At 46.3% G+C, this 19,893-nt stretch overlaps 1 protein-coding gene across 1 annotated transcript in view; it reads right to left on the bottom strand.

Moving 5' to 3' along the window:
- Positions 1-240: 240 nt before the first annotated feature.
- Positions 241-19,893, bottom strand: part of LOC149363076 (uncharacterized) — a 29,998-nt gene continuing 10,345 nt past the window's right edge. Inside the window, exons 4-6 of the mRNA XM_089569875.1 lie at positions 10,731-10,805; positions 403-456; positions 241-334 (exon numbers count right to left, since the gene is read on the bottom strand). Coding sequence (XP_089426001.1) covers positions 251-334; positions 403-456; positions 10,731-10,805 — 213 coding nt within the window. The 3' untranslated portion in view covers positions 241-250. The remainder of the gene's footprint in view (positions 335-402; positions 457-10,730; positions 10,806-19,893) is intronic.

The following is a 19,893-nucleotide window of genomic DNA, read 5'->3' as shown; positions in this document are numbered from 1 at the left end:
AAACGCTTGTCATGCATACGCACCATTGGCTGGAGTGTCCTACCGTTACTTCCGTTCCTTCCGACCCTTGTCAGGGGAATCTGGTGATGTCGAACACGTCCCCTTTCGCTCGCGCCTTAAGCACACTACATACACTAGCACGAAAAACGCTCTTTGCGCCTTCTTTATTTACAAAATAGATTTCAGCGCTGGAGTGACTGTATTCTTTTCCTGTTTTAAAATGGTATTTTATTAAGCACGGGAATATCCTTCAACCAGAAACAAAGTATCGAAAATAATCAACGCACCTCAGGCCGTACATGACACCCTTGGGAACATGAGGGAGCGCACATCTCTGAAAAAAATAAAAAATAATAAATCTCGTGAGAGCAAAACCCTCGAATTAAGGTCTGACAGACTAACCTTTACTCCACTGTACAAAGCAGTGGCGTCAAAGTTGTATTGCTCCTTCCATTCCTGAAAAAGTGCGCAATCATGATACAGGTTGGTGAGTGAAAATATTAATACGACAGCCTCTGAACAATCTGCAGATTCAGTAAAAAAAAATAAAGCTTTTCGCCACAGAAATTCTAACTTCATGACACCTTTGATTTTGTTACAGCTGCGGTACCTTCTGACAAGAAGGCTTTGTTTTATTTGAGCCCACCATTCATACCATAGCATCATCATCGTCAACCTGAGGACTCCGTCACTTCAATCTCCTCTAAGGCTTTGGCACTCATCCCAGTGCGGACTACAAAGGCAAGTTAGAGTGCGTATAATAACGTTCGAGACAGATACTTCAGATGCAGCTGTGCGATCTCGTAGGCCACGGCGGTTACTAAGCGCCAAATGTGGTGAGGGTGACGCGATAGGGTTGTGCAGTGGATCACTGGTTATGGCACTCGACTGCTGACCCGAAAGACGCAAGTTCTATCCTGGCCGCGACGGTCGAATTTCGATGAAGACGAAATTCAAGAGCCCCCCGTGTACTGTGCGATGTCAGCGCACGTTAAAAAACCACAGGTGGTCGAAATTTCCGGAGCCCTTAACTATGGCATAAATAGCCTGAGTCGCTTTGGGATGTTGAACCCACATAAACTAAACCGTATTCCTCACGAGCAGGAATAATAAACGTTTCGAGAGTTATGACAGTGTTTCTGAGTGTATTGGGAAACGGATAGTCGTTAGGAAGTACAGAACGGATGACGTCAGCGTGGGTGATGGTAGGACGAGTACAGGTACTTGTAGAGGCGGTGGCAGCCAGCGAGCTATCGAAGGGCCTAATAGGTCACAGCCAAATATGAAATAAACAAAAGATAACGCTTAGTTCGGCCAGATGGGAATTACATGTGCAGCAGTTCGGTTTTCACTTCCGTTCCGGTGTTCGGATTAATTGTTCGCGCATGGAAGTTGTTCGGTTAGCGATAATGGGCTAATGTTCATATATGCGGAATTAGTCGTTCTCGCTTAAATTCAATGTTTCCAGGGAGTCCTCATGCCACTCCTGGCGCAGTGGTGCAGCGGTTAAGCGACCCGTCACAGCCCTGCAATGGCAGGTGCTGCCGTCGGTGGAGGCTATGAGACCCATGTTGCTCTTTCGGAGTTACCTCGCGCTATTAATCATTAATTGAACGGCCACCTGCCACGGTTGTCAGTTTGCTCACAATCTGATGGGGAGGTTGTGATCCCGTCAGAAGAACATGTGACCTAGGTGACCCACTTGCCGCCTAGGTGGTTGGTACACAGCTCTTCCCTGTCGCGGAGGGACCAGACAAAGAGACAACGGGCTAACGGTGAGAAGGCTGCCACCTGCCAGAAGCAGGATTCACACAGCTAAACGACAACGGCTTACGGACGGAGCGGAAGCCCTAGTGCTTGCGCAATAAATGAGTGTAACCAGTGATGTCTTGTGGAGTAATACGCGAATGTGCTAAATGGGAGGCTAATATCTCAATAACGGCATTTTGTGGAGGAGGCACCCATGTAAAACATGTCTGACATCATACGGTTCAGACATTCGGCTACGCTGTCGATGGAAGGGTGATAAGCAGTGGCGAATTTATGGCGACCGGACAGGAGCGAGAAGTTTGGTTACCGCTTGGGCGATACAGCAACGACCATGGTCGATGAGCAGTCGGCACTGTGAAACGAGATGAAGTACGATATTGTGAAGACGTCATTCAGCAATATCAGATGCACAGCTGGTTGGGATTGCCAAGGTAACAGCGCACCTCCTAGCATAATCAGCCTACGCTGACTCGGAAAAGCTCAGAGCAGGCCAAGGACAACGTAGGAACACAAGTCTGTAGCAGGCCAGGGCCATGTTACCACCGGCCGACCTCTCCACCTTTTCCTCTCATAAAAACTCCTTTCTCTCTCTCTTTCACTGACAATCGGCTCAGCCTGTTCGGAAGGTAGAACCGAGAGTTTCTTCCGGCTCTTAGAGAGACCGCAAGCGGCCACGTACTCGAACAAAACCTGTTGTTTGAAGTGTGGCGCCTAACGCGTCTGTTACAGATGTGCGGTCTGTACGGCCATTGAGCTCTGCAATGGCAGCGTCGTGTGCGTCTCTACGTGTGGTTTTAACGCGATAGCGTTAAGGCTTTGATTCTGCACAAAGTCCAGCGTCGGCGTAGTCAACGTTGTAAAAGAAAAATCGGCCGCAGCAGGGCGGACCAGGCGGCCACCCTATCCACCCTAGATGTACACCCTCTGGCCAACCTGAGGCCCAATGTTGCACGAAAAATGGGTCGGTCACGCTACCTTGTCATATCATCCTAGGTGGTGTTACGTTGTGCAATCATCACAACTACCAACCATGGCAGGTGGGACTTAAATTTATCATCCATCGCGAGAGGTTGCTCGGGAAGGGCAATCTGAGTATCACAAGCTCCCTCGATGACAGCACCTTTCATCGGAGGGCAGTTCCGTATCGCATAACCACTGCACCACAGCGCCAGCTGATGTATGAGAACTCCCAATAATTTATGAATGTAAAGTAAGAATAATAATTGAAAAGAGGGCTTGTAATGTTGATTAATGGTCGACGTGGCTCACAAAGAACACCTTTATAAAGTCATTTGTTTTACGTATAAACATTTTTCATAAATATATTAGTTATTCGAACCAACGACCCTTGGGTCGGCAGCCAGGCAGCTACGGACTGTGCCATGCAGGCACGTTGACTTGGCCAAGATACAAGGGGGTGATGTGTGTGTGTGTGTGTGTGTGTGTGTGTGTGTGTGTGTGTGTGTGTGTGTGTGTGTGTGTGTTTGTGTGTGTGTGTGCGTGCGTGTGCGTGTGTGCGTGTGTGTGCGTGTGTGTGTGTGTGTGTGCGTGTGCGTGTGCGTGTGCGTGTGCGCACGCGCGCGTGTGTGTGTGTGTGTGTGTGTGTGTGTGTGTGTGTGTGTGTGTGTGTGTGTGTGTGTGTGTGTGTGTGTGTGTGTGTGTGTGTGTGTGTGTGTGTGTGTGTGTGTGTTGATTTAAAGCTTAGTATTAGGGTAATCAGTGAAGTGGACTACGTACTTGCTAATTTGCGAGACACTAATTAAAGTAATATTATGTGCTGAAAGTGGAATGGAAAGAGCCCATCAACAAAAAGCTGTTTTGTCATTATTGTGACAAGTGTGCGAATGTGAACAAAGAACAGTTAGTGTGCATGAAGAGAAATCGCTGAAGGGCGCCATTGGCGGTGCTGCGTCATACCTTTAAAGGCAGAGCTTATCGGTCCCAATTTTTCAGCCCCTTCCACCGTTCACTATCACCAGCCCAGAGGAGTAGCCAGCACAGGCAGCACCATATGGAGACTAAGCCTTTGCCGCTGGTCTAAACACAGCCACTGACGACGTGCAGAAGCGCATGGTTTTGTGTTGCATGGGCCTCAAGCACGCATTGTCTTGTCGTCATTGGGAGAGTCACCTCTGCAAACTCTCTCCTCTTCAATCGTCAAGGCTGAGCTAGTGACCCATTTTGACCACCTGTTAATGATATTCATGAAAGCAGGGCAAGAATCTACATGCATTCTTTGAGGCGCTCTGTAATCACGTCAAATGATGTGGTCAGAAAAGCCCTGAAGTGGAACTTGTTCGCGACAAGTTCATCGTGGGATTACGGGACGAAAAGCAACCTGACCAGTTGTGTCGCTGCACGAAATTCTTGGCAGAAGAAGCCCTCTTCCAAGCTCGTCTGCATGAAGGTGCCAAAAAAGAGCTTCTATACCATGCAAGGTTCTACAACCTCATAGCTTTCGACAGCTTAAACGTCTGGCGGCGTGACCCAAAAAGATAGCTGCAAGCGAATTTTCACGCAGTAGCAAGTCAGCACAGCAAACTGGATCAACTGGCTATTACTGCGGCCGTCGTCTCCACCAACAGAACGAACGTGCCGCACGAATGCGCCCAGTGCGCATAGGGCAAGGTACACCAACCTATGCGTAAATGGCCATCTTGCACAGTTCATAACAGACCAAGAAGCAGCAGTAAGGGTAGTTGCACCTTCTTCCCAGGAATGCCTCGCGTATTGCATAAAGTAGAAGCCGCGGTACCCGTTACCAGAAATCATCGGTTACGCGGGCTGCGAACATTCACTGCTACCTTAGAGAGGCAGAACAGCTTGACTGTCCAGAAAATGTATGCCGTTTAAGAACCAGACTACCCTTCTTGGATTACCGGAAATTGAAGATTTGGGTGTCTTTCAGTTCATGGAGTCGATCTAGAGCGTTTCGTCAACCAAGGCCAAGATATTTCGTAAACTGGGCGAAGTGCAGGAGAAATACCACATCCACCTTTATACTCAGGCTCCTCCCATTCCACTAACATACACCTCCCTCTGCTCGAATACATGAAGAAGGAACTGGACGACATGGAATCCCAAGGGTTCGTCAGAAAAGTCGACACGGCAACTGCATGGTGTTCATGCCTTGTGGTTTTGCCAAAGCTGCCGGGAGGTCGACTTGCTAAAGCATAACAAGGTCATCTAGCTGGGAGCGCTATATCTTTCTAACAGTTGAAGGCAGATTAGATTAGCTTTAAAGGGCACGACTCTATAGTAAACTCGATGCAAGATATAGCTCTCTCATGTCAAACTAAGTCGTGAGAGTGTAAAATTGACAAAGTTTATCACTCCCTTTGCTCGCTATTGTTATAGGTGCCTTCCATTCAGCATCACGACAGCACCCTAGTAGTACATCAAGTGCTTCATGTCAAGACTGCTCGAAGGCATTTTGAAGTGGTCAGTATGATCGACGATTCACTAGTCTTCGGTAGGAACTACCAGGAGCACGACAAGCACCTGGATAACATCTGAGCTCCCTCTCAACGAAGAGAGGTGTCAGTTCCGAGACTCTTGTGTCGTTTCCAGGAGTCGTCATGGAGTTGCAGGGGTTTTCAGCCGAGCCAAAAAGTCTAGGCTAATTAGAATTTCCCGCCTCCAGTCCGTATCAGTGGCGTTTCTAGATTGCTTACAATGGTCGACCATGTGACCCGTTTCATTCCAAACATCTCTGACGTCACTCCCTAAATTCGTTCACAATTAAGCAAGAATAGCTCTTGGATTTGAGGTGAGAGCCAAAAGGAAGCTTCGACTCATGTCACATCGTGGCTCAGCTCCGAAACCTGTATCGAAAAGCACCACCTGCATTACCCGACTATAGCGTCGGCTGATGTAAGCTCCCACAGCCTCGAAACCGCCTTGCTCCAGGACCAACCTTAAAGAATGCGACTATGCTTCCGGAGCCCTCATTCCTGCAGAAGGACGCTACAGTAAAACGGAAAAGAAGTTTCTGGCTGTCAAGTGGGCCGCGTGTAGGCTCATCTTGTTTTTGTAACCCTCCATGGGGACAATTACCTGGAAATCTTGCCACCTTTACTTGTAGCCAAACTGATGCGCTCTCAGTACAACGCCAAATATGCACCTAGGAAACTCTTAGCTAGTGCCGACACTCTGTCGCGAGCACCCTGCCCCTGATCATCATCACCAGCCTGACTACACCCACTGCAGGGAAAAGGTTTCTCTCATATCTCTCCAATTAAACCTGCCCTTTGCCAGCTGCGACAACCGTAACCCGCAATCTTAATTTCTTCCGCCCACCTAACTTTCTGCCGCCCCTGCTACGCGTGCCTTCCCTCATCATTCATTCTGCTACCCCTAAGGACAATCGGTTATCTTGTCTTCGCGTTACATGCCTTACCCAAGAAACTTTCTTGGCTTCCTCTTGATTTCGACTAGGATGTCGTTCTTCCGCGTTCGCTCTCTCATCCACTCTGCCCGTTTCCGGTTTCTTAACGTTGCATCGATCATTTTTGTTTACTTAGCTCGCAGCATTTTCCTTAACTTCAGCTCAACCCTTTTCATTGGCCTCCATGTTCCTGCCTCATAGGTGAGTACTCGTAAGATACAGCCGTTCTGTACTTTTCTCTTGGGGGATATTGGTAAACTGCAATTCATGATCATAGAGAACGTGCCGTATGTTCTCTACCCCATTTTTATTGTTCTAGTTATTTCCCTCTCATGATTCGGATCAGCGTTAACCACCCGCCCTAAGTAGATGTTTTCCTTTACCACTTCCAGCCTCTCGCGACCAATTGTGAACTGCTGTTCTCTTGCCAGGCTGCCGACGATTACTTTGGTGTTATGCGTGCTAAATTTTAGACCCACCGTTCTGCTTTGCCCAACTAACATATTGATCATGCTTTGCAGTTCATCTCCTGAGTGACTCAGCAAGGCAATGTCATCAGCGACTCGCAGATTACTAAAGTATTCTCCCTGCGACTCACCAGTCTAGAAAGCCGTGACAAGCCTAAACATTTTTGCAAAGTTTTCAGGGACCTACCTACACTACCTACGACCTACCTACGCAAGTTGGCTAGATGCAGTGCGCCCACAACAAGCTCAGCATGGAGAGTATTCTATTCGAAGACGATAAAGAGACAGAGCGTGTAAGATGCAGTATCGTCTTTCTATTGTCTTAAGACCAGGACATCCTCGCACTACGGCACGATGAGCATCAAGGGGTACACCGCTGTCAAGAACGCGACGGAGAATGCGTTTGGTGGCCGAATTTCAACATGCATATTGAAAATCTTGTGGCTCAATGAGCCAAGTGTGCCGAGGCTCGAGTCGTGCGTTACCAATTCTGCACGGAGAGGCCATGGCAACGGCTGGGCAACTTATTCCAGTTCAAAGGACGCTGTTACATTCTGATCGATGCCTGCTACTTCAAAATCTCTGAAGTGGTCACAATGGGGACTACGTCAGCGCCAGTGGTCATCGCTGTCCTGAAGAGCTGCTTGGCTCGCTTCGGGATTCCATACGTCGTTCTGACCCACAACAGACCTATGTCGAATTCAGAGTTTGCTTAGTTCGTTTGATCTTGCGCATCCCGCCACGACACCAGCAGCCCTTGATACCCTCAGAGTAACGGAGAGGTACCGCTGCCGCTGTGGCTATGTTGTTGTGGTGGGCAGCTGCTAACTCAAAAAACGTCGGTTCGATCCTGGCCGCAGTTGTCAAATTTTGATGCGGGAGAAATGTCAGAGACCCAAGAACTGTGCGACATCAGCGCACGTTTAAGAACTCAGATGATCGAAATTATTTGACACCCTCCACAATGCCGTCCCTCATAGCCTGAATTGCTTCGAAACGTTAAGCCCTATAAGCGAATTGATAACAGAGAAGCCGAGCGCATGGTGCGGACGGTGAACGAGGTGCTTGAGGGAAGCTCCGATCCGTACTTCTGGCCCTCCTCACTTACCGAGACACACCTTGCTTTTCAGGTCTCTCGAGCACAGCAGAGCACACAACAGGACGACAGACGCACACTCATCTACCGAGGCTGCCAGAAAGACTTCTGGCATTCTCATGTAACGGGAAATGCAAAGTGCGGGATAATACAACAAAGGTGGAACATACGAAGAACTATAACCGTTTTTACTGTGCAAGCCCTCTGTGCCCTCTAAAAGTGAAGGACTGCGTGTGGATCAAGGACATTGGTTGCAATGGCCGGGTCCTCAGACCTGATCAGTGACCTCGGTCACATATAGTTGAGACTCCTAGCAGTGTTCTTCAAAGGAATCGTCTCCAGCTGGCGCCTTTCTCATTTGGCCATAACACCCCAGAACAGGCAGCAACTTCACCATCAAAGCCTGAAACGTCTCTGCAAAGTGGATTCTGCACATCGCCTATGCGACCTTTCCCTGCGCCTTATACCCAGGGGCACCTGCAGAAGCGAGTTCGCATCAGCCTCAGGAACAGGTGCGAACGCAATTTGGAATACCCCCTGTCAGTTAGCATTCTACCTAAGAAACAAGAAAGCGTCTGGAGGGCTTACAAACAAGAATCTTTCCGAATCCGGCTACTCTTAGCCGGGGTAAGACCAAACAATTCCGGAACAGATGCAAGCTATGTCGGGATGATAGGGCAGATATCATACATATGGTATGGACCTGTCCAAAAATCCAGGATATAGATGAAGTAACTATGAGTGAAGACTTTTGGGAGACTCCGCTGCTAAGCTCAAATCCTCTAATTCAGCCAGGAATAATCTGAGTGGCCGAACACGCTGCCCGGATCCAAAGATCCCAGGTCACTATATAGGCGGATAGGGTACCTTAGGGAAATAAAGTTTTACCCCCCCCCCCCGTCATACGTGTCGAATACGCCAAGATGACTTGTGGTCGGTGCATCGTGAAGTTGTTCGAGCACGGTCGAACACAGGCGTTTAGCAACCACGAGAAAGTGCTCAGCGCCATCAATACGCGTACTGCGTAAGGAGACGACTGGAATAAGCAATCATGCTAATTTGGCCGCGCTGCCGCTGAACAGGTATGAAGCCAGTATCATGGCGACTTTCGCCGTCGTGAATTTTTGTGGAGGCTGAAAGATTCAAATCAGCCAAGATATGAGGAGCCGCGAGAGCTGCAATAACTGATCTGAAGGCGCCAGCTTGTCGGGCTCCCAAGAGAATAGATGACCCTCTTCAGGAATTTAATAAGAAGACGCGCGTTTACCTCTGAATACTGGATAAATCGGTGCAAATACGAGAGAGCCAGGGAAAACTGCGCACATCAGTGGAGGAACGAGAAGGAAACGAACTGCAGGCAGATGGCCACTCCTTCGTAGTGGGTATGTGCCATTTTATTTGAGGCCAACCAACCAACTTCAAAGGCGTCGAGTTGGACAAGGGCGGCATTTTTCAGTTAACCAAGAACCTGAATTCAAAGAGGCTGAAGCTTCATTTCTTCGGTTTCATCTGAAGATGTTTTCCCCGAAAGAGAAAGTAAAAAAAAAATCCTTATAGGCAATGCAGCGGAGGAAAGCGGCTGGTGAGGACCAGGTAACTGCAGATATGTGTAAGGATAGTTGCTGAAGGTAATGGAGCTCATTGGAAGATAAGGTAAGCGTCGCAGGGGCGTGAGACGGGTAGATGGACGAATGAGATTAGAAAGTTTACTGGGATAAGATGGCCACCGATGACACAAGACCGAGTTAATTGAACGGACATAGAAAAGGTTTTGTCCTGCTGCGGACCTAGTAAGGCTGATGATGATAATAATAATAGTAAATATTAATGCGCTAGAAATTAGAGCACTATAAAGCTTCCTACATTTTTCTTATTGGTTTATGGGGGTTTAACATCTCAAAGCGACTCAGACTATAAGAGACGCTGTAGTGAAGGGCTTCGGTAATTTTGACTACCTGGGGTTCTTTAACACCCACTGACATTGCACAATACACGGGCCTCTAGCATACTTCTCTCACATAAACTGGAAATTGCATTTTGGTGTGTGCGCACCTCCGTTGCCAAGCTTTCGCGACAACAGCCTAGTTCACTTGTTTTTCTACCATTTCGCTCACCGAAAGAAAATAACTGCTGTGTTTTGTTTCTGGGAAACATAAATAGACTTGATACCGAAGGTTTCATCTGAAATCTACTTTATCTGTTTCGTCCAGAGTAAGCGCAGTCGGCTACGGCGCGACTTCTACATGGGTGTGGACGCATTCAGTTAAAACTTTATATTCTGCATAAGATGGGTTAACCATATTGTGAAAAAAGAAAGCAATTTCGGACTCTTTTTCTGTCTTATTTCACAAACATGGGATTCAACAATGTACAACTCACTTTTTGAAAAAAGCCACCAGAAAAAAAGATTGCAGCCGTAAGTTCTTTAATAATTGTGACTGTCTCACCCAAAAGGCTTCTAGATTTTCTTCGTTTCCGAAGACGCCCATCTTTAAAGTGTTTGAGTTTCTGCAACTAAACTTAAACTAGATATTGTGACGTCGCTTCCTTCGACGCTTACGTGGGAGATGGTGATACCTGACTCTTCAAGACAATCGTAGTCTATTTTCTTCTTGACCTGTTATACCAAATACATGATTTCTCCATTTGAAGTGGCATGAGCCGCCGGACTGACCGGCGCTAGCCGGCAGCTGTCCTAAATTGTTGATAACATGTATACGCCATTCCACTGTGAAAATTTCTAGAATAGCATCCCTCCGAACAACGTAGGTGCAAAACTTGTTGCTGGGTTTACTGGCTCATACCCTATTGCTGGATCTTTTGCACCTTAACGGCAAGACACACGGAGAGAATACACTGGACAACGTTGTCCTGTATCTTATCTCCCTGTGTCTCGCTGCAAAATACCTTTAAAAAAAACATAGGTGCAATTAACATGTGTCATTCAAGCAGCAAGGATATTAAGTTTTCGGGGTAGTTGTATTGTTGGACAGTTGTAGTATGCTCTCACCGGGTGTATGACTTCAGCCCACTGACCAATCTTGTACATGCACTTGGCGGCCGCTAAAGTCACTTCTTTACTGTTCTGTAAAGCGAAGTAGGAACGAGGTAATTGGTGATTATCCAAGCCAGCATAAACACGGAGCCTCGGCTGAGCTACCTATTCAATCTCAAAATCGCAGGGCAGCAGCTAACAGTCAATTATATGGCTACCTAAGCAAATTGTTACATACTATTTTATTTATCAACGGCACTGCTTGCGAGGTCTCCGATATCCGCGAAGTATGATATGCTCATTTTCGTTATTTGGCTGGCCTGCATAATACTAAGCTTTTATTAGAAATTCCACTAAGTCGCCGCATGCCAGAAAAATGAATATCTGAGGGCAATTTTTTCTTTTGAAGCCACGCAGATTTTTTAATTATTTCAAGAAACCCCTGAAGGCTCTCGTCACTGGGGCATTACATGGAGGGGGAAGGGGGGGGGGGGGGGGTGAGGTAAAAAATTCGAACATGAAGATACAAGAAGGAACCTCCAACATGAAGAAATGAACAAAAAACAAAACAAGAAAAGCGCAATACATGAATAGTCAACAAGTATCAAAGTGAGGCGGGACAACAAAATGCAAAATGAACGTAAAAAAAACAACGTTACAAACAGAACGAAAAAGCAAAATTAAAACACATAGGGGTGAACAGAACACAACTAGAAGAAAACTACTCGTAGCTTTCATCTGGTACTTGACACTTTGTCACGGTGCCGGAGTCTCGCCTTCTCCGGCACATCTAAATGAATGTAGTTATCACCACGTCCCGCCTATTTCTCTATCGATATCGGTCGGACCCTTCCTGAACCAACTGCCCCTGTATCTATGCGGACCTGGCCCATTGCCTCTTCTATTGCCCGGCTGCTCAGCAGTCTGGTTCCTACCCCACTCCCTCTCTCTCCATTACCACCTGGCTCGACTGGCTTGGCGCTGAAGGGGAGGAAGAACAGCGACTTCTGGTCACCCAGGCGGTCGACATGCTCGGCCTATAAATTATGGTCGAATAAAGGTCTTTTACTGCTACTACTACTGCTACTACACTTTGACACTTGACTTGACACTTGACACTGGCATTTGACACTTTGGCAGCGGCGGCGGACACGCCTACAAGCAACTGAAGCCGCTATCTACCATTTTTTCAGCATTTTCATCGAAACATCGGCGCGTGCCGACACCCGAAGATACTCTCTAAGGGCGTGTCTGTCAAGGAACCGTGAGCGACACCTGGATAGTTGCTTTCCTGTGGGTGCGCGGAGAGTTTTCCTGACACTTTGGCAGCGGCGGCGGACACGCGTACAAACAACTGAAGCCGCTATCTACCATTATTTTTCTGATTAGCCCTGACTACATTTATAGCACCTGCCTACTTCTTTCTTTTGGGTCTCTGATACTGCTGCCGAAGTGTTTGTGGCATGCCAAGTGCAGAAATACTAAATCTTTTCAGAGTTGAAATAAGAAGTTTGCGACTTGCTTAAAATTGACTTGCTACAGAGCTTTACTAACTTTAGTACGTCCCTTGAAAGAGAACTTCGACAACAGCATCGCGACCTCAAGCAAAGCCTTGGCTTCTTCAATAAGCAATAAGCAATATATCATGTCTGTAAACAATACTACCGGCAATGATATAGATGGTTTGCAGATTCTGCCACTCAAGTACGTTGCTACTATCATAGCTCATGTTTTAGAGCACATCATTAATCAAATCTTTTGATGTGCCATTTTCCTCGCCGGCTCCAAGTGACCAAAGTTACTACCTTTTATAAAGGCGGTAGGAAATTTAACATATCCAACTACTGGAATATTTCAATACTCTCTTAAAAACTAATCCACGTACTAATGAGCTCACTGTTAATAAAACATCATATTATGACGCCCTGCCAGTTTGGATTTACAAAAAAACACTCGGCAATTTCCTCACTGGCGTCCCAGAACCCTCCTCGCAGCGTCGCCTCTCCTCCTCCGCTCTTTTCTCCCTTCTCCTCCTTTTTCCTTTCACGGCTGTTGCGCTCTTCGGTCTATTCCTCCGGCGAGTCTGCCTCCGCGCACCGCCGCCGCGAATCTGCGCGTCTTCTGAACCGCGGCCTGGTCAGCGCGCCTCTCAATGTGCTGACGCATGAACACGTAGGTGGTGGTGGAAACGTTTATTGCCAATGATGTAAATCGTAGGGGGCGCCTGGTTTGCCGCAAAAGTTTGCATGATTACGAGAATTGGTCTGGGTATCGGGCATGCAGCAGTATTGGGTATTGAGCAGTCCGGGTTTGTAGTTGTCGCCAATGTGCAGCCTTCGCTATGGTGAGGGACGGAGCGGGGGGTGCGTATTCCCTTCTTTTGTCTCGGTAATACGAGAGAATATCACGGAAGGAGACCAGGTAGTGCGCGGGACGCGGGCGAACGGACCGTCGTGTGAATCGCCCTTTAACGCCATTTTAAGTACGTGCGCAGTCGCCTTCTTTGCGCGAGGAACGTGCCGGCCACACAAATGGCTCGAAGGGTAGCGCGAAAATCGCGAGCCGGCCGCCCTAGAAGCTCGCCAGGAGCAGAACAGCTGTGAAAGACAATACGAGCAGAATCGCTTTATTGGCGAAAGCCTTTAATGCCTCATACTGTCGTGAGCAGGGAATGCACTACCTGGTCTCCTTCCGTGATATTCTCTCGTATTACCGAGACAAAAAAAGGGAATACGCACCCCCCGCTCCGTCCCTCACCATAGCGAAGGCTGCACATTGGCGACAACTACAAACCCGGACTGCTCAATACCCAATACTGCTGCATGCCCGATACCCAGACCAATGCTCGTAATCATGCAAACTTTTGCGGCAAACGAGGCGCCCCCTACGATTTACATCATTGGCAATAAACGTTTCCACCACCACCTACGTGTTCATGCGTCAGCACATTGAGAGGCGCGCTGACCAGGTCCAGAAGACGCGCAGAAGACGCGGCGGCGGTGCGCGGAGGCAGACTCGCCGGAGGAATAGACCGAAGAGCGCAACAGCCGTGAAAGAAAAAAAGAGGAGAAGGGAGAAAAGAGCGGAGGAGGAGAGGCGGCGCTGCGAGGAGGGTTCTGGGACGCCAGTGAGGAAATTGCCAAACACTCTATAGAAAGCGCTTTGTTAGTGCAAAAAGGAATAATTCTTGACGCCTTCGAAAACGAATTGTACACACTGGGAATTTTTATCGATTATTCAAAGGCATTCAACTCAATAAATCAAGCCACACCTTTAAAAAAAAGTGGAATATTACGGTTTCAAAAGATGTTTCCTATCTGTTACGAAGCCTTATCAGCAGTACCGCGAGCAAAGCGTGCACATAAACAGCCCTTATTCCAGCTTCAAACAAATACTACACGGCGTTCCGCAGAGAAGCAGCCTTGGGCCGCTGCTTTTCAACTTCTATACTAATAATCTTGTTAGCATAGATGCAAATACTTCTTTTGTTATATATGCTGACGATAGAAGCTTATTCTTCTCACACCAAGTTTACCCCTGCATGCAAAACAGCGAATGAATTTCTTGATAGATTGAATACTTGGAGTTAAATTATTTCTCTAACTATCAACGTCTCGAAAACAAAAGCTGTTCTTCTTCAACCTAGAAAAAATCCAGTTAATTCAAATATTCTACTGCACCTTGGTCCGTCAATCATTGACTTGGTACCAGCAATAAAAACTCTCGGTGTTCGTTTTCAAGAAAATAAGCAGTGGAACGCACATACTGACCTCGTTCACTCCAAGCTTTCACAAATAGTGGGTATTTTTACACGTTTCCGTTACATTCTAACAAAACACATGAAATTACTCTTATACAACTCTCTTTCCGCTTCCACATTTACGTATGGTTACTTGGTACTGGGCACAACGACTGACACAAACTTGTGCTAAATCCATCGCCTGCAGAAAAAAGCCATTAGAACCATCTCTAACGCACCAGATGACGGTTACACAAAACCTATATTGATGAGATTATATTACAGTCACTGCCCAACATGTTCAGCGCACTTTTATTGAAATGGTAGTCCTCCTCTCGCAGAAATAATGACCCTTTCCTAGAAAAACTTGCAACCCTAACTCCACTTGCAAAAACATAGAGCACATGAAGCAGTCAGATTGAAAGGTTCCCTGCACCGGTACTAAGGGCGCCAAATGTTGGCGTGCATACTGCCACAAACTCTCAACTCCTCTATTAATACGTCAAAATAATTCATTTAACAGTCTCTCTATAGTTGCCGAAGTTATAATTCACACATGCAATTTTGTCCTCGCGATTTTAATCGTGTCTGTGAAATGTACATACGTGGTCTTTGTACAAAGCCGGCGCTATTTTCATTAGTATTTTCCTTATTTCACTTTCTTTATGTCCACTGCTGCTTTGCATGGTGAACGGGGTGCTGGCTTTTGTCAAGCCATTTCAGGCTTTTTGCTAGCACCCTGTAGCATCATGAGCGTTGTAATCCCCGTGTTAATACTGAAATAAACTTAACTGATTTGGTTTGATTTTTAAAAGCTCATGAAAGAATGTCGTATTCGTTTCAGTTGCGATTTTGTTAGACAGCCTGTTACAGTCAATAAAAGTTTTGGGTATGAACGATCTTGTCGAAGTTGAAGTGTAACATGTGATGCGTTTGATCTTGAAAGGGTGGTCATGGCGTGGAAACGCTGCTGACGGTGAGTAAAGGAAATCATCGTGAAGGAACGGATAACAGTAAATTTTGTGGAAAAGAGCCAAGCGACAATAAGAAAGGTTGTCAAGTCCAGCACGATATTTAACGCTATGGCGCTAGTAAAACGTGAATAGTCTGAAAAAAATAAAACGAGCAGCATGGTTTTGCAGGGTTTCGATGTTATCCCTGATTTAGACTTGATGTGGGTCCTAAACGGCTGAAGCGCACTCAATTTTAGGTCGAAATAATATAATATAAGCACGTTTATACACGTGCGCCGGAGTGTGTCGAAAGTTACGTCTTAAGAGGCCACGAGAACGGTCAGCAGCTTCCTCAATTCTTAGATAGCATGTTGTTATTAGATACCATGGTGGGCAAAACGTCAATGTAAAACTGGCGACCGGTAGATTTAAGCATTTTTTGGAAATTTTTAGCACTTTTTGCATACTGCTGCGATATCTTCACTCTGCTAGGTAAAGCTGGGTGTCGCCGTGTGTGCAACACCACGAGCATGACTCGAAGGTGGCGCCAAGAGAGCAACCCAGGAGGCAGGCTGGCCATTTAGGTCACGTGACTTAGCAGCGCCATCTCAACCTGCCCATCGGACAGTGAGCAAACTGCCGACCGTAATATGTGGCCATTAAATGAATGATTGGTCGCTCGGGACGAGCAACATGAGCCACACAAAGTACAGCGCTATAAGCGCCTGCCATCCCAGGGCAGTAGTGCGTCGCTTAACCGCTGCACTACTGCGCTGGGAAGAGTACGAGGACTCCCAGGGATCTATTAGTGTATAAAATAGAGAATGACCTTCTGCATATATGTGAATTACCCCAGTACGCTATCGCGTCGTGCCCTTAAGGCGGAGCTTAATTGTCCCCTCTTTTTTTCTCATGTGTTTAACAGGCTGTTAGCAACCGTCTGCCTATAAAAACGGTTTTTTATTAGCACTTCGCAGCCGCCCATTCAACCAGGGTGCACTTTTACTCCACTTAATTGTAATAACCGGTATGCATTACATAATCAGGCTTAATTTTCGTCGTTTTAAACAGTATCCAGTTCTGTTCAATGGAAAGGAATGAACATGCAGCGAAGAACCGCCTAGAGAAAGAGGTTAATTCAAAATTTCTCTGGTGAAAATTAGGTCTCTTATAACATCTGACAAGCTGGGTGGTAGTTTTTCTTTTGATAATACTGCAATTGATGCACCAAGTAATAATGTCATGGTCAGAAAAGGTGAAATATTTTAGAACAAGCATGGGGATTATTGGTTAGAATCAAGTCGAGAATGTTTGCAGTGGTACCTACGGATCGCGTGGGCTTTGCAATGCGCTCAGACGAAAATCTAGACAAGTCTGTAGGAAAGCGTGCGCATCCTTATCACTTGGAGAAACAGATAGTGTTTCCCAATTGATACCCGGGAAATTAAAGTCGCCAAAGATAATTAGGATAGAATTTGGAAAACGCGTACACGCATCGATAAGTAAGGGACCAAATTCATCAGCAAAGCCATGATACAGGTCGAGTGGACGACACGACACACCTGCAATAATGTCTGCAGAAGTACATTTCAAGGAGACGAATATACACTGAAGAAAAGTAGACACAAATGGCACAAAAATCAGCTCTTGCTTAATCGCAAAAAAAGCACACCATCTCCTCTTCTGGTCTTTCTGTCAAACCGAAAAAAATTATAACTGGATTCGCATGAAAGAACATCATCATGCGAGATATAATCAGTTAGCCACGTTTCAACTAATCATTACCTATTAGTGAGGTTCGAGAGGAGTCCATAAGTGAATAGAGGGCATCACTTTTCTCTGTAACGCTTCTGGTGTTAGGCTATACGAAACAAATGCTATCTAAACACCTCGGCCCCGGCAAGACTGGCGGTACGCGACAGGAGCACCATGACGACTTGAATGTTGTCAATGTTGTCAGAAGGCTCTGATAGACGCACATCCCAATTGCTGACAGAGTCCAAGAGTTAAACATCGTCGTTTACATGAAGTTTATTAAATTACAGATGAATGCGGTACCCCTCCTACTTTATCGTCTTGAAAAACTGCCACAGTTTTAGGCGCTTATCACGAACAGCCTCCGAGTAGTCGCGTAATATACTAAAATTTGCGTTCTTTAGTTTGTAGCCAAGACTCTAAAGGATTAGACCTCTTTCTTATTAGAGAATTTGGCAAAAATGGGACGTGTCCAGTAAGTCGAAAGACGCCCTAGGTGGTGAGCTCTGGCAACGGAAGTGACAGTAATGTCAAGTTTCTCTGTTAAAAATTCTCTTATATACCGCTCTGAATCTTCCCATGGCTCAGGTGGATCGATGCTGAAAAACAACACGTTCGACCGCCTTAAGGAATTTTCCAGGTCGTCCGCCTTGTCCTGAATTTTTTTTAAGAGATACCAGCATTTGACACAGGTTGACCGGAGGGTAGTGTTTCAATTTTGCATTGCAATTTATTAGCTCTTTGTTGTACGATTTATCCGCATCATTCACACCGCCTGTTCTGCCAACATTCCACCAAATTTCTTAGCTGCATCTAATATTTATGAGGTTTTTAATGCAACGTTCCGCCACTCGCCAGTCGCTTATAACGAGACACGTATTTTGTCATCATCATCATAAGCCTCACTGCGCCCACTGCAAGGCAAAGGCCTCTTCCATGTATCTCCAATTAACCCTGTCCTTTGCCAGCTGCGGCCGCCGTGTCCCCGCAAATTTCTTAATCTCATCCGCCCACCTAATTTTCTGCCGCCCCCTGCCATGTTTGCCTTCTCCTGGAATCCTGTCCAGTACCCTTATGGACCAGCTGTTATCCTGCCTTCGCATTACATGCCCTGCACAAGCCCATTTCTTCCTCTTGATTTCAACTAGGCTGTCATTAACCCACGCTTGTTTCCTCACCCACTCTACCTTGTTCAAGTCTCATAACTCTACACCTATCATTTTCCTTTCCATGCCACGCTGTGGTGTCCTTAACTTAAGATGAACCCTTTTCGCTAGCCTCTACATTCCTGCCCCATAGGTGAGTACAGGTAAGATACAGCTGTTGTATGCTTTTCTCTTGAGAGATATTCGTAAACTGCCATTCATAATCTGAGAAAACCTGCCGTATGCGCTCCACCCCATTCTTATTCTTCTAGTTACTTCTTTCTCATGATTAGGATCAGCTGTCACTACTTGCCATAAGTAGACGTATTCCATTGTCACTTCCAGCACCTAGCTGCCAATTTTCAACTGCTGTTCCGTTGCGAGGCTGTTGAAAATTACTTCGGTTTTCTGCGTGTTAATTTTAAGAACTGGAGTTCTGCTCTGCCGGTCTAACCCATTGAACATGCTTTGCGGCTCGTCTCCTAAGTGACTTAGCAAGGTAATGTCATCAAATAGCAAATTACCCAGGTATTTTGTATTCTCCATTACCTCTTACCCCTAAATATTCCCAATCCGGGCCTCGGAACACCTTCTGTAGACAAGCGATGAATAGCATTGGCGAGATCGTGTCTCCCTGCCTGACAACCTTCCGTATTGGAATTTTATTTCTGATTTTATGAAGGACTACTGTTGTCGATACTGATAGCTGAACAGGAGAGTTTCTTCCAACTATACAATGTTTGCATCAGCGTCAATGTATGTTTAAAAGCTTCCGAACATATTTTCAGCCAATGACGGTGCCTGCTAGACCGGTACGGTACGGTACGGTGCGGTATGGTATGGTATGGTATGGTATGGTATGGTATGGTATGGTATGGTATGGTATGGTATGGTATGGTATGGTATGGTATGGTATGGTATGGTATGGTATCGTATGGTATGGTATGGTATGGTATGGCAGATGTACGTCGGCTTTCAGAAACGTCATTGTAAAGAGCTCTAACATTGTCACTACCGTGATTACACAAATAGCGGCAAATTTTTCTCAAAGTATACGGCGGAAGACATCTATTTAGTAAGCAGCAACAAGCCTCATTCACTTCTTCAATGCCTAGTAAACGGCTCCGCATTCATGACTGAGCACTTCGATTCTATTTACTTTAGCTGGCATGGCATAAACCATGCATGTGGTTTGCATTCTGCCTCCTTCAAAATACGGCGTCCACGGCCGAGATTTGAGCCTGTGGCCCTAGGTCTCATTAAGTACTACACAAATGCTCAGGGCATGCCATTAACAATCCCTGTGAAAGTCATTTTTGCTGTGTAAATGATAATGAAAGCGACCACCAGAGCACCCTCGCTACAAACCAAGCTAAGGTACATTGTATCATGCGCTAGCCCTCCATTTTAAAGGTTATTTAACATCGCACACGAAAGAGCATAGCCGAACAGCAAAAAGACAGAATAGGCGGTCTCCTGCGGTGCCCTGACGACCCACTTCGTATCTTGCGTTGAATTCCTTTGTTAAATAACCTTGAATATACATGAACTAAGACGCCCAATTCCGAGGCCAAGATCATGGTAAG

Source organism: Amblyomma mixtum, chromosome 2, assembly GCF_055824585.1.
Source record: "Amblyomma mixtum isolate Tamu chromosome 2, ASM5582458v1, whole genome shotgun sequence".
Classification (NCBI taxonomy): Eukaryota; Metazoa; Arthropoda; class Arachnida; order Ixodida; family Ixodidae; genus Amblyomma; species Amblyomma mixtum.
The sequence above is the reverse complement of the archived record's forward strand: the minus strand, read 5'-3'. Positions and strand labels throughout refer to the sequence as shown.